Source organism: Toxotes jaculatrix, chromosome 15, assembly GCF_017976425.1.
Source record: "Toxotes jaculatrix isolate fToxJac2 chromosome 15, fToxJac2.pri, whole genome shotgun sequence".
In the NCBI taxonomy this organism is placed as follows: domain Eukaryota; kingdom Metazoa; phylum Chordata; class Actinopteri; family Toxotidae; genus Toxotes; species Toxotes jaculatrix.
Window position 1 is genome coordinate 13,196,228 of NC_054408.1, and position 16,738 is coordinate 13,212,965.

Below are 16,738 nucleotides of genomic sequence, written 5' to 3' on the forward strand. Positions count from 1 at the left end.
TTTCAGCTGAACTGTGGGTGTACCACTGAACTTGTTGTGCACCTCGCCACAGCGACCATACACACTCAATTTTCTGTCATCCTTTGACCGTAAGAGCTTGCCCCACAGTGAGCCCTCATCCTGCACAACTTGTGGGTGTACACACAAATGGGGAGAAATGAAAAACCTTCAAAATAATTGGCTTCATTTCAGCCGGTCTGCTGGGTGACCTCAAAGAGAAAATGACGAGTGGGAGAGTGAATGACTTTTTTTTTTTTTTTTCAAATTTGCTTTACTGCTACCAACCGCTGGGAAGTATTCAGTCTCTCTGCTTTTTACACCCCTCTCCTTCCTCCCATCCAGAAAATCACTGAGGCCAAAAGTGAGTGCCGTCGCTATTTTTCCATGGTAGCAGAAGGAATTAATCGTGTTAAGTGGGATGATGGACACCAGCAGTGATTTGTGAGGTTTGGGAGACTGCAGCTGGTGTCAAAGCAACCATGTATAGAATCAATCAAGGAGATGTTAATGTCTGAGGAGGTGGATTTAACATTGTGATGTAATTCTAATTAGAAGGCCATCAGGAATGCATGGTAATTATAGTCAGAACTTGACACATTTGTTTTCTTTTTTCATTTGCATACCCCTTATTTTCATCATTTCACTTTCTGTACAGATTGATGGAGAACAGATACAGTAAAGGTCCTTTGAGTGATGCAGCTCTCTACCTTAGAGCAGTGTTATGACACATTGATGTACTACCTCTTTTTGTCTCTCGGATGTCCCTTATATTAGCTGAAAGACACTGTGTTTGCAGTTAGAATACTGCTGATCCATGCTGAGGACTCTGTTAGTGGATTATCATTGTTAGCATCAGCCATCTGTTACTGTGCAAGAACATAACATGGACAGGGAGGAACACACAGTGGAAAACAAATGCTTACGTGCACCCAGAACAAAATAACACTGTGTGAAATATGCACATCTCTGTGACACACACAGACACAGCTGGACAAAGTAAATACAGACAGAAAAGGCATTAGATTTCATTATGAGATAAACTCTCTAATGTACCTCACATATACTAGTTTATCCACCACAGTCAAATCAAAACAATTCTTTTGCATTGTTTCTACTTTTTACTGTTTACTTGAACATTAAGGTTAAAAGTATAGCTTGACATTATAGGAAATATGTCTGTTCTCTTTCATGCTGAGAGTTAGATGAGAAGATTGACACCAGTCTTATATCTGTACATTTGATAATGGGGAAAAAAGTTAATTGCAGCCTTAACAAGCTAAGCTAACTGGCTGCTGGCTATAACTTCATATTACTGCACAGACATGAGAGTGGTATTAATATTCTCATCTGAGACTCAGCAAGAGAATAAACTAATTTCCAAAAGTGTCACACTATTCATTTACACTAATAAACCACTGAACATTTTCCTGAAGGCTTTCAGAAATCATAGTATATGACATATTTTACATTAAGAACGAATTTAGCAAGCAGCATCAACAAAACCAAAAGGAGTCCTGGCTGTTTTTAAGGTAGATAGCAGCAGAAGAAGGCAACATGTTAGATTACTTGGTTTGTTTTGGCTCTCCACAGCAAGGGGTCCTGTGTTTGAGCTGGAGCTTAATCTCTTTGGAGTTGGATTTGTCTCCCTGCACTTGTGCATGTCTCTTGTTGGTGTTTCAATTTCCTTTTACCTTGCAAAGATGTACATGTCAAGGGAATTGGAGACTCTTAAATTGTTCTGTGAGTATGGCCTTACACCTGTGATGGAATGTAAATCTGACCAAGCATGTCAGTGTATGCCAGGATATGCTCCAACCCATAACCTAGAGAAGGAATAATGCAAGTGCACAAAGTAGATTTTCCAAGCAATTAACCAAACATTATTTGATTCTCCTTATAGGGAGGCACCGAGATATAGGGCTGTTATTATGAGAAATGTTTAATGTGAAAGTCTAAGATACTGCGTTATCATAACACTTGGAGAGTATTTGTATTGTTTAAATTGTTTATTTGAATAGTTATAGCTTCATGGTGTTTTGTGCTTTATCTCATTAGAATCCCAATCTGTTAAGTTCATTGTTTTTCTGTTAAGGGACATTTTCACTGGGAGATGACAAGCTGCATTGTGTTTGTAGAGCCTTGCTCACATATGTGAACATGACTTTGATCCAATCAGAGTCATTTGTTCTGTTAATCATCTCCGGCATATTAGCAAATATGTGCTTTCATAGAATCTGCATCCAGCTGTTTGGATGTCTCCACTGCGTGACCTGCACCTAATCATGCTTACATTAGCTGAAGATGGTGTACATACATCCGTCACATTAATTTTAAATGTTTGTCTTATAAAACACCTTGAATACTAGGGGTGTTCCCGATTCATAGATTCATAGATTAATCGTGATGCGACACTTTTCGATTCAGAATCGATTCATAAATGTTCAAAAATCGATTATTTTAATAACGGAAGGAAAGTGCAGCGGTCGGAACGAAAAAAAAGTTGCGCGTGCCCCCCGGACATATTATAGGGCCCTATGATTTCCGCGATCACTGAATTGCGGAAACGATTAAAACGGAATCTACTTTTTAACGCAGAATATCGCGGAATTTGACATCATTTGAGTGCAATGCTGTTTTCATGTGGAAGAGGAACGTGTGTCCGGGGAAAACTGCACGGAGGGAAGCAAATCTGCGTGGCACAACAAGCCCCTTCCACAGACTAAGGCCCTCCTCCTTCGAAACAATGTAAGCATGGCGAAGCGGCTGCCTACGGCTCTGTGTTCGTCGGCGAAAAAACTGCGAAACTCGACGCGAACTGCTCGGATCTGTACTGAGGGGTTAGCGTCCAGTGTCACATATTCTGTCAACACTCCGTTGACTGGAAACGTAAGAATACGCGCAGTGACCATATAGTGTCCAAAATCCATATGAGAAACAATCTGGCTGACATGCACATACAATAAGATTTAAAAGGATTACTTTCTGGACATGTAAATCAAGATATCAAATTGTAATACAAGTGGAAATGTTGTCAATTTCCTTTCCCTATTTTTTTCTTTTCTTTTTTAACATATTTTTTCAATTTACATCTTCATAATAAAATAATCAAATCAGAATCATGTCAGTACAGCCACACAATATATATTTTTAGTATTATTATTATTGTTGTTTTTAATCTACATCAATAATTGAAACAGACATTTAGAACTACATGTGCGAGCTAATTTTTTTTCTTTTATGAGGAGTTGAAAACTAATACTTTCTTGTGGATGTTGTCTTCATTGATAGATGCAACTACTCAACAGTTAAATTCTATTTAATTTGTGTACATTTTAGTCATTTACATTAAAATGGATGGATGAATGGATATTTAAAAATCTGCATTATTTTACAAGTAACTACAGAGTGAGAAAAGAAACATTCTATGTGGGGGGAAAAAAAGATTAATCGAGATGCATCGATAATTGGTGAATCATCGAATCGTAGCACTGTGAATTGTAATCGAATCGTGAGGTGACTTAGATGGCACACCCCTATTGAATACTGACGTTTCTTTGTTCAACCCATTTAATTTTTTTTTATAATGAAGTCAGAACGTGCTTTGTAAATGCAGCGAAACGTTTTTTCTTTTCATTAATTTTTTGCTCATATATATAATACTAGTTTTGGCAAATGAAGTCACAAGTAAATCACATCACATGTCAAATTTGTAAAGAGAACATTGAGACATAATTTCATGACTCTCATATTGATGGAAATGCCAGTTCAGCTATCCAGCAGAAAATAAATATCCAATAAGACACATCTGCAGCATATCTCTGTAAAAAGTAAATTAACACTAAAATGTAGTGTGTAGTGTACAGTTGTTATTAGTAACACAATTCACCTTTAATCTTTGTGAAAATCGTTGCCACCCAGTTGAATATTTAATTTAATTTCTACCACAAATTTATAATTGATACCCAGCTAGAGTTCCCCCCCCCCCCCCCCATCAGCATACTGCACATGTTAGCTTGACAAATGAAGGGTGATGAAGCAAGGTCAAAATGATACACTGAATCTGTTTTTTTCTTTTTTTAATGATGCATAAATATGAAAGCACCTTTGTTCTTTGCTTTACAAACTCCCACTCACACTACCACAGGAAACAGTGGCCTTATCAGTGAAGCATGGCTGCAGCTTTCATGTCATTTACGTCTCATCAGTGCCGTTCCTGGTAAGGGATGATACTTGATATTCAGAGGGTAGCTTTGTCTCCTCAAATCAATCAGCCGCTCCTGTTTTCTTGTGCAGAGGAGAATCACCAGGGAGATCTAGGAGTTCTTGGTGTAATGTACAATACTATAACAAAAGGCAGGCTGTTAAACACAATCTGGATGTTTATGTTAAAGGGGATTTCAGATGCGGGCTTTTGCGTTCAGTGGGATGTGAAGCACTAGACTGGGGATTTGAGTGGCACTAGAACCTCTGTGGCTTGATTTGGATGATGGGCAGAGCACCAGAGGTCTGAGAGTCATCAGAGCAACAGTGGAGAGTATGATTACACCTTCTGTTTATTCATCTGTATGGGCTTAATGTTAAGGTTGTGGAAGGAAAAATGAAAATGTTTTCCTGTGAGACTGAAGATTGAATTTTGTTTTACGTTTTGTTTTAAGGCTTACAGGTTCATTAGATGATCACAGCTTGTATGGCAGCAGCTTTACATTAAAGAGCTCTGAAAACAGTTGATACGAGCCATCAGCTTGTGAACTGCACTGTACTCTACTGTATAGTGAGTCTGATGTGTGTATTGCTGTTGGATCTACTCTGTTTTATATGTTGTCTATGCGTCTCTCCTTGTTATTTTATGCTGCATTTTTGTTGTTGTCTTTCAATTTTTCTGATCTTGGTCTATATCAGATCCGATTTATGCAAAATCACATAAAATGGCGGAACTGAAGTGCAGTGAAGTGTTCCACTGTTGGGCTTTAAATTAGACAGAACTCTCCAAATGTATAAAATAAAACCTTCAATAACTTATCGTGTTAGTTTCTTTTTATTACGAGGTTCTTAGAATTATTAAATTGGACAATAGAGTTTTGGACAGAGTTGGACAACAGAGTAAAATAATAGTATTATTGATTGTCTATACAGTGTCAGAAAATAATGGCAAGAGCCAAGCAAAAAGCAGCACACACTTAAATTTAAGAAACATAAACCAGCAAATGTTTTGTATTTTTGCTTAATAAATTACTTCAGCAATGAATTATCTGCCATCCTCATTTGTGGAAATAGTGGACAACATGTTGCTTTCACAAAGGCCATCTTAGAGACTCTGAACAACATGCAGACGACAGGGGCTTTTTTTTCTCCTAAAGTAGAAACCCACTGTTGTTGTGAGGGTAATTCAGATGTGTGTCAGAGAGAAACTAAGCCTCAGTGGGGTGTGTCGCGTGAGTGGAGGTTTTTTTTTCGCCCCCTTCTTTTCTTGTCTTACATCTCTAAGTGTTGACTGGATTGTGTTTGACAGATATGGAGTCTGGAGAGCGGCTGGCCTCCCCATCTTCAGCCCCATCCTCCCTTCACATGGCCTCCTCTTCAGCCAGCTCCTCCCCAGCTCCACCTCAGACACCCTCCGCCAAATTCAGCACGGCCCCTAACCCTGCAGGCACTTCCCCTCTCACCACCTGTGGTATGTACACACACACAAAAAAAGACTGAATGCAACATGATAATAATTGTTATGATGTGTTATTTGGTTTCTAGTCAGTATTTTTGATTATTATGTCCACATTTTGCACAAGGCTGAGAAAAATAATTTAAGTTAGGTTAAGGATTGAATGTGTAGGGCTGCGAACAACACTAATAGTCACCCACAAAACCGACCTTAAATTCACAAGCTATTAATAAATGTAAATTAATGCACCACTCTGTCTGACTTTACAGTCACTCTGCACTTTATAGCTACACTTCTGCACAAGCTGTTGAGAGAGAAAAAATTAAGAGGAAGCAAATCTATTTGGGGGGGGGGGCGGGGCTGTCCAACTAAATTCCATGGAAAACGCTGAATTAAAATTGTGTAACAATAAAGGACTGAAGACACCTTCCTCCAGTCTTTAACATGTTACAGACAATTTTCATAGGAATGGAAAGGCTGTTGAATTAATGAATGCCAACAATTAAAAAGCAGTGTACGCCCTTGTGGATGTCTTTTGACAACCTTTAGCTCTAGTTTATCCTGTGTGATTTGACATGTCTGTCAGCCTCACACTGTGCATGCAGCCGCCAACATCCTCTTGTTTTCCCTGAATACTAATTGTGGTCAGAGCCATTATGCATTGAACAGCAGTGATGCATAAGCTGTCAGATTACCCCTGACCACAAAATAATGTGCAAATTTACATTCTGTTTTTTTTTCCCTTTCATGATAAGATGCTGCTTCCAAAAGTAGTATTTTTTTGTCATGCTATGACAGTGAGGAACACATTAGAGACAGTCTCATAAATTATTCATTTACAGGGCCCCACACCAAACGTGCACAGAAATTTCCCAGATAATTTATTTTGCACTGAACACTAAATAGTAAAAGCATATTGGCACCTCTGTAGTCGCATTTCTGTCATGAGTATCAAGTAAATTGAGTTCTTTCAAGAGATTTCTTATCTCCTGTGGGAAGTGGAAGAATGATATCTCACACCCAGTGATGGTAACACCCCTTTGAATAGAATTATAGTTTAGCTTTCATACTTTTAAAAGCTTTGTAATTGCTTTCACTGGGTGAGTTTATCTTAGAAACATTTTATGCGGCACCTCGTATTGTATTTAACTCAGTGTCTGATTCCATATTGGTACATGAGAAGAGTTGTGACCTGATTATTTTAAAGGAGTTAGTGAAAGATTTGACGGTTCCGGTACTCCAGGAATACATTATAAAAAGCCCAGTCTAAAACCTTGGTAGACTAAATTTTTCAAATGCACCTTTTCAGTTCATTTTCACCGAAGTTAGTAAGGATAGAGGTAAATACAGCTAGAGCTTATTGGCTGGGAGGTGTTATTATTCTAAACATTAAGCAGTGGTAACCCAGCAATAGTTTTGTTTTGTTTTTTGTTTTTTTCATTTCTTTTAAAGATGATTGGTTTTCCCACCCCCTGAATCCTGATTATTCCTATAAATTGATTTTCAGACTCCCCAGACTACTGTCTGTTATTTGCTGTTATTTAATCAGATCAAGCAGCTTTGTCTTCACTGTGTATTCTTTTGTATTAGAATATCTTAATAGAGTTATCTAGATAGAAAGAATGATGAATTGATTACTAGATAAAATGCTTTGTTCTCCAGGCCATTTGCTACAGATGACGGGGGATGAATGTTTAAATACGTCTGGCAGGTCCAACGGTTTTCCCTTAGTCAGCCATCCAGCTTTTGGGCTCTACACATCGAGTTCAGGCCGGTCTGAGTTTGGAGGCCTTGGTAGTCTGGGTTTGTCTGCCTTGGCTGCTCACTCCCAGTTTGGTACATTTCCAGGTGAGGAAGCTGAAGGTGCAATTTTTTTATTGTTAATAATGGAGGTGATGAGAAAAGTCAGCTTCGTGCTAAAGTTAACTTTATTCCCAAGGTGTGTAATGGAAATTCTTATGGGGTCTTCCTGCGTTATACCTTTAGAGAAATACTTTGCCGACAGTAAGGACAATAGTGTAATGTACTATTATGTGTTTGTCTTGTCCATGTAATGTGACCTACTGATCACTAAGCAGGTAACATGCAACAGGATGCATTACTTCTTTCCAATTCAAATTCAAATCTGCACTTTGAACCGAGTGATCAGTGCTGTTACCGAGTTAGATTAACTCTTATAGCTTGTTGGCTGTTTGAATTCTCTATATATCTATTCAGATAAAGTGGCTATTTTGGCTGTATTAAATGTACAGCATCTTGCCTCCCCACTCCAGACTGGTGGCGGCCACCTGAAGCACATACCAGAGGGGCAGCAGCCTTCTTCCCTCCTCTTCTGAGTCTCCATCCTGCATTTGCTTCAAGCTTCAAGAGCTGTGATCCCACTCGCTTACAGTCCCATACCTCAGGTTAGCTCCTGCCAGAAGTCATACAAAGAATGATTCCATGAACACATTTTTGTTCCCATGGACAAAGACATGTCCATGAACGATACACTAGCAAGCAGCAGTTAGGTCCTTGCTGTATATGTACATGATTATATCGTTGCAAAACTGCTGTTATGATTGTGAAACTGAACTTTCAAAGAGCTATTGATATTTCATAGGGTCGTTATTCTCTGCTACTCCTTTTTTTATGGACCTCCTAATGTGTTTGACTGATATTGCTTTTTCTCATGAGTGTCCATCTGAAAAAATATACAATGCCAGTTTCTGTAGGTGTGAATGGAACAGTGAATGGTAGGAGTGCCTCCTCTCCTACTGGGAACTCTACTGTGAACACCAGTTCATTTCCAGCAAAAGGGAACAAGGAGAAAACTAAAGCCAACAGTAGTCCGAGTCCAAAGAGCAGTCAGGACCCAGGTCATCTACACCAGAAGACTGTTCAGAAAACAAAGAAGGTTAATGTTTGTTCAAGCACTTTTCTTATTTATAGTATAGGCATGAAAGCCCACTTCACTCATCAATTTAATCTTACTGAGAAATGTGAACTTTTACTGTTATATAGAAACCCAGCAAAAGACCATTAGAGACCGCGAGCACGAGTGGCAGCCAGTCAGGATCCTTGTCGGATAGCTCCAGCGGTGGCGAGGACAGCAGCAGTGATCCTGATGACGTGGAGGACGAGGAAGATGAGGACAATGATGAAGATGAGGATGATCAGAGCATTGACAGTGAGGACTCTGATTCAGAAAAAGAAACTGAGGTTAAACGGAAAATCAAGGTAAGGAAAAGCTGTGTTGAATGTTGAAGTGCTGTTGTTTGAGTTTAAATATTCAGCAGAATATTCAGATGAGTTCTGAAAACCGTTTAAAAAAAAGTTTTGTCTGACATTTTCAAAAGCTTGACATAGACTGGAGAATTTTTTTTTTTTTTAGTTTGTTTTCACAATAAGGTATGAAGCCATGTTGCTAGGTTGGTGTGAAACTTATGATGAAACCTTGTGGTAAAACAGGTTATTTTGTAAAGACTTGTGTGTAACAAATTTATAAAGTGCAAGTGTCCCTGTGCAAAACTGCTCTCTGTTAAGTTGATGTTAGTTGGATTGTCAAAAGCAGCGTTAGTGGTGGGTGGCAAACTGGATGTATGTGCTAGCTGACAGAGCTGCCACTGTGAGGCTCTCTCAGCAGGAACTGACATGACATGCTGTCTTCTCCCTGTTTTCCTCATCCTCCTACTCAGCGGCTGACACAGAACACTTCTGAGAGCAAAAAGAATAGACCTTGCACTGCTGATGGAAATACAGCCCAAGACAGTCATCATGTTCCTTTGACTTCCTCGTACCGCCTCCAGTCCTCTTCTCATCCTGCTGGCCGGCCTCAGTCCACGGCACTGCTTCTTCAGAGCTCCAGGACTGCAGAGGAGGAAGGCCAGAAACACATCAGTGTCATTCAGGCCACAGGGCTGGCAGCCAGTAACAGTCCCCTAGCACAGTCCCACAGGGAGGCCTCTCCTCTGCCCTCCAGGTCCTCACCTAACCCCATATCTTTCTCCAACTCACCCAAACACTTACCTCCTTCCACTTCACCAAAGCACTTCTCTCATTCGCCCTCACCAAAACGTAGCTCTGTCTGTTCCTCTCCCAAACCTCTCGCTCTCTGTTCCCCTACGAAACCCCTTTCCCTGGGTTCCTCACTTAAACCCTCATCTCTTTCTTCACCTAAACCTCTCTCCCTCTCTTCTTTACCCAAACCACCAACACTGACAGCTTCACAAAAGCTCTCACATAAACAAAAAATTTTGATGCCCTCTCCAAAACGCACACAGCCTATTGATAGCCAGAAGGAGAGCAGTGGAAACCCCCCAGATGACATCTCATTACACTTCAACAGTTTTAAGTTGAAACAGGTGAGTTATGTTATGTTTTCTTATTCATATTGCTGTATTGTAGCTGATTTTCCCACTTTTCTAAATGTTACTTAAGGTACAGAAAGTAAATTCCTGTAATTAAACATTTAAGTGTTCCTCTCTCTCTCTTTTCCAATAGAAATAGTTCTGTTTTGATGTTGTCCATCATTCTTTCTGTCATGAAATAAATAAAATTCAGAGGGTTCCTTCACAACACAAAATGGATGCATATACACTGTCATCAGGGCTTTTATTATACTACATGAGAGTCTGATCACCACATGACTAGAAGTGACAATGCGTTTAGCTCTATTGGGAATACTTCTCAAAACTGACAAGCAATTAGCTCTGTTATGCTTTAGGATGTTTGTTATCAAGAGAGAGAAATCGGCCTCTTTTACAGGACTCATTTATTGTCACTTCTGAGAAGGAGGGAAAATGTGGCAATCTGTAACAAGAGGGTTTTAATTCATATGATGGTGGTACATTAAATACAGGCCTTTGGTTGCCAGAGTATGACAATAGCAACAAATAGAAGATGACAGCTAAAGTCGCACGATGGCACTAAGCCAAACAATTTGAAAATATTTTTCCACAGCAGCCTTTTTTTCTTCATTGTTGTTGACAGGCTTGAGCTTGCTCTTCATTGTCCCTGTCTCTTATTACACCTTAAATTCCTTCGTTCACAGCCCACAGTAATGTAATGTGAGTGACAGTTTTTGTAATTACCTCCTTTTTTTTCTTTGTGTCCCTTTCTTTTTCCATTTTTATTCAGCCCCTCCATTCGAAGGACTCTTTCAAGCAGGCTTTCTCTCTGCAACCTTCGAGCCAGAACCGGTATAAAAGTCACAAAAATTCAGCATCCTCCTCACCATTGCTGACACCACCTAAATATTCCTCAGATATGTTGAGCAGTCATTTGCTGTCTCTCCCACACAGCAGTGACACCAATCTGTTCCTGAGCCATCGCCCTAATGGAGCGATCCACAGCGAAGTTCAGGATGCCCCTTTGGCTCTCATCACTAAGCCCCGCAGCCAGAGCAGCACCCCCAACAGCAAGCCGCTTCTGGCAGCTACCAGCCCTTCCCACTCAATGCCCATCAACTTGAGCACTGGCACCAAGGAACAATCAGGCAGCTCTGCTTCTTCACTCAAATTATCTGCCTCATCAGGACTCGCTGATGGATCCAGGAAGACCAAGACTCCCAGAGCTTTGCATGCAGGAAAGAGCCTCCCTAAACCCATCTCATCCTGTCCACCTGTCAGAGGCAGTGAGTCTGGTATCCACAGCAGCAAGGACTCAGACTCAGACTCTTTAGGAGATGACTTCGATGAGGAAGACGATGAAGATGACATTGAGGATGAAGATTCTGGTAGTAGTCTGTCAGGTTAGATTAAACACACCTTCCTTTAACAAAGAAATTCCATTGATAACATGTTAGTGCCCAGAGAAGCTGTTAGATGAGGCTTCTTTGAGAAATGAGCAGTGCTCTGTGTGGTTTGGTTGTGAGAAGAATGCTAATTAGGAATTTTTTTTTCCTGCTCTGTCTCTCCTTTTTCCCTCTTTCACGTTGGAATTCCCTGCAGAGTCAGAGAGCACTCTGGAGAGCGAGTCTGATGGCTCCGAGGATGACATGAAGGACTGCGGTGAGACAGAAGTAGACAGCGACGCAGAAAGGACTCCTCTGAAACTAGCTAAAGCGCCGTCGTCTACTCACAAGTCCTCCTCGAACCAACCATCCAACTGCTCCCTGCTTAACCTGCAGATCACCAAGCCTCCTAGTTTACCCAGTAGTCTACTGACCCCCACCGCACTGACCAGCTCAGGGGCATTGAGTAACCACAGCACCCCGACCCCATCTTTCACATTTGCCACACTGCCAGGTAACAAATCCTTGTTTACCAAAAGTATATCCATCAAGTACAATACAGCTTCAATTTACAATTCACTTAGATGCTTTAATGCATGGTACAGGTTTAAGGAAAGTGATATTCTCTCTGTAATAAAACAGGATAACGCCCAGCGTCAGCATGGTGTTTTTTTTCCCCCATTCTTGTCCTCCCTCCCTCTTGCTTATTCAGACTAAAACCTGTCTGTGGAAAAGGACACTTATTTTTCCAGTATGAAAACATGAACGTACATGTGTCTCAGTAGTTCCAGGTTAAAATGAGCTCACTGGGGGAAAATTGTTGTGTCATTGTTTTGATTATCTCCAGCAGCTTTTGCTTTGATAGCCCAGGCAGATGCTTTATAAATCTGATACTGGATGAGTCATGGAGCATATTACATTTCTAACAGAGCGGGATTCTGACTTGCCATAATGAGAAAGTATTACTTTCTTGTTCCATTTAGTTGTGCTATTATTAAAGAGACTGTTAACTTTTGTAAACTTTTACATGTATACAATTGGGAATCTAATTGTGTATTTTACAGTATCTCATCTATAACCCCTCACCCAGTGAGCATGTAGTAAATGCTATGGCAGCAGTTAGGCTCGTAGCTGTACAAGCTCTGTCCCTGTGTTTTGCACCTCGCTAATGTGTCAGAAGGTGAGAATATTGTTTATCTAATATTTTATATTGATTTCCAGGGATATATGGTGTTCCTGACCCTGAATTGAGATAACCTATCATTCTGTACTGAACACAAATTCCACTGTCCTGTATCATGCCATCACTTAAGTGAAGTTATGTGATTAAAAGTTTGCAATTTCATACATTGAAAACTATCAACAACAGATGGATATGTCTAACAGAGTCTCCTTTTGTGGGAGGTTCTGTATTTTCAAGCCTGTGCCTCTCTCTCTTATTTTGTCTAGTTACCATTGTAAACATACCAAGTTTTTGCATTTGCTCCAGTTGAAGGCGCTGAGTCATGAGTCATTTCTCCTGTTTTTAGGATCAGGAAAGAGGAGGAGAGTGACAGATGAGAGAGTTCTGCGATTGCCTCTTGAGTTTGGGTGAGCTATTGTGCATTCACTTCATAATAAAAGTAACACACATTGATTGGATGGTCTGACCATGTCCCATTTGTCTTTGCTGTCATACTTGCTGTATTGTTTGTGTTTATGCAATTGGTGTTATAGTTAAATGTCAGCTCACTGAGGGCTGACTTGTGACCTTTTCTTAAAGGTCATCTATGGCCAAAGTTTCTTTGTGCTGCCTCTCTATCTCTGGGTTTGCTACATGCAAGAGACAATAAATTGAGTTTTAGTAAATTTACAGTGTTGACACATTCACCCCAAGAAAAAAATGAGTAAGAAATACTCCATTCTCTAAACAAATGCTATCATTATGTCCTTGAGCAAGTTATTTTTTTTACTTCCCAGTATAAATGTGGGTATCTGCAGTGTGAATATGACACTGGGCAAAGTATTAATCATGCTCAGACTCTCCCCAGGGTAAATACTGTAAACATCTTTAAAAAAAAAAAAATTTGAAAAAAAGCTTTAGTACATTTCCTGGTTCGACCAACCACAGTGACATCTTCGTCAGTGGCTGAGTATGAGCAGACCACAAAAACCATCCTTGCCTTCCAGTAAGGGGTCTTTAAATACCCAGTCTTGAGCAGTAGGCCATAGTGGGCAGGAAATGAAATGAGGCCCAACAGTTCGACACAAGGGGTTAATTGCATCCAGCCTCAACACAGACATGCAACATTAACAGCTCCCTGCCCACAAATTCTGCAGCCTAGGATCAGAGCAGCCTTTCATCTTCTAGGGATGTTTTTCATCAGCAGGTTCACAGGAAACAGGCCACAAGGCTGTATTTCCTCCCATTTTCCGTCTGGAATAACCACATGTCTTTTCTGTAAGCCATGGCTGCTCTCCAGTGGAGCTCATGGGGACTGAGGGCTTGCCCCGCTTGGCACATGGACATTTAGGAGCCTGATTACCGAAAGGGTTACAGACTGGACTGTACACAGCTGTACGGACATCGTTTACATCATTGTCTCCTTGTTTTCTTGTAGGTGTGAATGAGAAAATGATGTGGCTGTTCCCTAGTACTGACACTAAGCAAGATTATGAGACTGCAGTAGGGAACTTTTATGATAGAAACGTTTAGCTTTTGAGATATATTTATGAAGACTGAATACAGCTGTAGCAACAGTGTTATGGGAGTCACATTAGGAATGTGATCCTGTGTTTGCAATTTCTTTGTTCAGGTGGCAGAGAGAGACCCGGATCAGGACTGTGGCAGGTCGTTTACAAGGGGAGGTGGCTTACTTTGCCCCATGTGGGAAGAAGCTGCGTCAGTATCCTGATGTAATGAAGGTGAATCAACAATTTGTTGCTTTATTAAAGCTTTGTGTAATTGCCCACAGGTGTAAATTACATTTGACCATATAGCCAATATATTTCAGAGTGTCTTTCCATGCTTTAATTAGTATGCATTATTCTTTCGACTGCAGTACTTACTCCGGAATGGAATAACTGAAATCTCACGGGATAACTTCAGCTTTAGTACAAAAATTAAGGTTGGTGACTTCTATGAAGCCAGAGAAGGACCAGAGGTAAATGTTGCTACTTTGTTTTTAATTTTTCCTTGCATGACCTTTCATGTTGGTCCAGTATCTAAAATCCATTCATTCAAAGTGTCATTGTTGTAATGTGTGTACATTCTGCATTATGTTGTTTATCCCTACATGGCCTGTACCTCTAAGACATTGTACCAGACAGCATGATAATTCATTAATGAAAGGAATCATTAGATAGCAATCAGACTAGCAATGTTTTTTCTGTTGTTTGTTTTAATCCTTCTTCCTTCTTTTTTATATTACCCAGGGTTTACAGTGGTTCTTGCTGGCTGAGGAGGAGATTGCTCCCATTATCATAGCAATGGATGGGAGGCGCAGCCGGCGCTTAAAGTCTGAGCCCCAGCCGACAGTTGACGGCAGTGGGGCCCGACAGTGGAAGGCTCATCATCTAAATGTTGGTGAAAATAACTTCCAGGATGTCAGTAATGCCAAGCTGCTACGCAAACTGGAGGCTCAAGGTCAGTTTACATCTTCAAAATGTTTCAGTGGCACCTGTTAAAAGGGTAAATTCAGCATAAAACACCAGCAACTATTGGCTGTATGTTGTGTCTGACATTTCTACTTTGTGGGTTGTTGTATTTACTTTTTTTGTCTTGTATTTTTATGACGATAAGTGGCCACCTGGCGATATGTGATATCGCCTCAGGGTATTTCTAGCTCAGCTACAGTATTTAATTACAAAACCATTTTCAATTATCTAGAATATCAGTGAGGAATGTTTTGGTGTCAGCACCTCAAAACCAAGCTGTAAGGGCTTCACACATAGTAGAAACCATCTTAGAGGAGGCAGCCATTTCTCATGTTGCATGTTGAGGCCTGTGGCCCATTTTTCTCAACTTTTGCTTTTACTGTTAAGACCAATCAAGACCATTTTTGTACTGTTCCTGTGGATATTAAAAACATTAGCTTGTTGCGTTTTCTCTGGAGGTCATTTAGGGAGATTGGGGGGGTGGGGGAGTCTGTGTGTCAATTTTTCATTACGGTCTGTGATTTCATATTTCGTCATGTTGCAGAAATAGCTCGGCAGGCAGCTCAGATCAAATTGATGAGAAAACTAGAGAAGCAGGCCATGGCGCAAGCAGCCAAGGAGGCAAGGAAGCAACAAGGTAAACAGCTGCTGTCCAGTCAGACTCCTCTCTTAACGCTAGATCATATGCTGTGTGCAAGCGTAATTTGTCTGTGTTTTCCAGCAATAATGGCTGCTGAGGAGAGACGGAAAAAGAGAGAGCAGATGAAGATTTTTAAACAGCAAGTAAGAATTTTTCTTTGCGTGCGTTGTTTAATTTTTCATGCAGAGCTTTGTAACTATCTGCAGCTGCTCTGTTCTGTTGCATATTCAGAGTTTGTCCACTCCAAGGTGAAAAGGTTTTAAGCACACTTGAATTGCTTTGAAATTCTACAAGGAAGTTGCTATCCTCCAAAATGCTGCACCTTCCTCATCTGCATAGACCCGCTGTACTTCTTCACCCCACACCCCGCTCCCCTCCGCCTCTCTATAACATGCATGACTTAACAGTTAATTCATTTGATCTTGCCCTCATCCTTTTACCAGGAGAAGATCAAGCGCATTCAGCAAATTCGTATGGAGAAAGAACTCCGTGCACAGCAAATTCTCGAGGTTCGTCCTTAAAGTTATTGCAGAAACATTCTAAAACACTTCCTTTCTGCTGTTGATAGGATTTTTTAAAAAAGCCAACCAAAGGCTATTCCTAAATTATGTCGTCCCACTTTTGGTCACATCCAGTGAGTACATGTGACTAATGCTTAATTGGTTTTTTGCAAAAGTGCCATTGAATATGAAAATCTCCTCAGACCGTGATGGGGCTTTAATACAAAATACAGTATTTCATTAAGTAAGAGGTGGCCCAGAGTTTACCATGGCTAGGTGAAATACCTATTTTGCATTCCCTCACTAATAGAAGCTGTGAAGTATTTTAGCTTTTATAAATCAAATTTCAGTTGACACGCTTGGCAAGCGGCTCTTAACAGGATTTCATTGGGGCTATAATTACTGATTGAAATTTTGCTTAATTTATTCTTACTGCCTGCTGGTGTTTGGTAATAACTACATTGCCACTGCCATTTTGTCTTCCAGTGTTAATGGGAGGGAATAATCATCTCTTCGCTCAAGATTTCAATATGTTTGATTTGATATTATCAGTGAGCCACTGGCTCTGTTTAGCTTTGAGTAGAATGTTTTCT

General features: G+C 40.3%; 1 protein-coding gene across 5 annotated transcripts in view; it reads left to right on the forward strand.

The window, feature by feature from the left end:
* The window catches only part of LOC121194320 (bromodomain adjacent to zinc finger domain protein 2B), a 47,960-nt gene that overhangs the window by 20,195 nt on the left and 11,027 nt on the right, over nucleotides 1-16,738 (forward strand). For 3 of the 5 annotated variants that reach the window (XM_041057132.1, XM_041057133.1, XM_041057134.1), the window contains exons 3-18: nucleotides 5,510-5,671; nucleotides 7,319-7,504; nucleotides 7,930-8,061; nucleotides 8,362-8,552; nucleotides 8,660-8,875; nucleotides 9,334-9,999; nucleotides 10,775-10,836; nucleotides 10,939-11,387; nucleotides 11,587-11,883; nucleotides 12,899-12,959; nucleotides 14,165-14,273; nucleotides 14,411-14,512; nucleotides 14,784-14,994; nucleotides 15,550-15,642; nucleotides 15,727-15,788; nucleotides 16,089-16,154. In XM_041057132.1, the coding sequence (XP_040913066.1) occupies nucleotides 5,510-5,671; nucleotides 7,319-7,504; nucleotides 7,930-8,061; nucleotides 8,362-8,552; nucleotides 8,660-8,875; nucleotides 9,334-9,999; nucleotides 10,775-10,836; nucleotides 10,939-11,387; nucleotides 11,587-11,883; nucleotides 12,899-12,959; nucleotides 14,165-14,273; nucleotides 14,411-14,512; nucleotides 14,784-14,994; nucleotides 15,550-15,642; nucleotides 15,727-15,788; nucleotides 16,089-16,154 (3,065 nt within the window). The remainder of the gene's footprint in view (nucleotides 1-5,509; nucleotides 5,672-7,318; nucleotides 7,505-7,929; nucleotides 8,062-8,361; nucleotides 8,553-8,659; nucleotides 8,876-9,333; nucleotides 10,000-10,774; nucleotides 10,837-10,938; nucleotides 11,388-11,586; nucleotides 11,884-12,898; nucleotides 12,960-14,164; nucleotides 14,274-14,410; nucleotides 14,513-14,783; nucleotides 14,995-15,549; nucleotides 15,643-15,726; nucleotides 15,789-16,088; nucleotides 16,155-16,738) is intronic. The other 2 variants (XM_041057135.1, XM_041057136.1) reach the window with 1 other exon arrangement.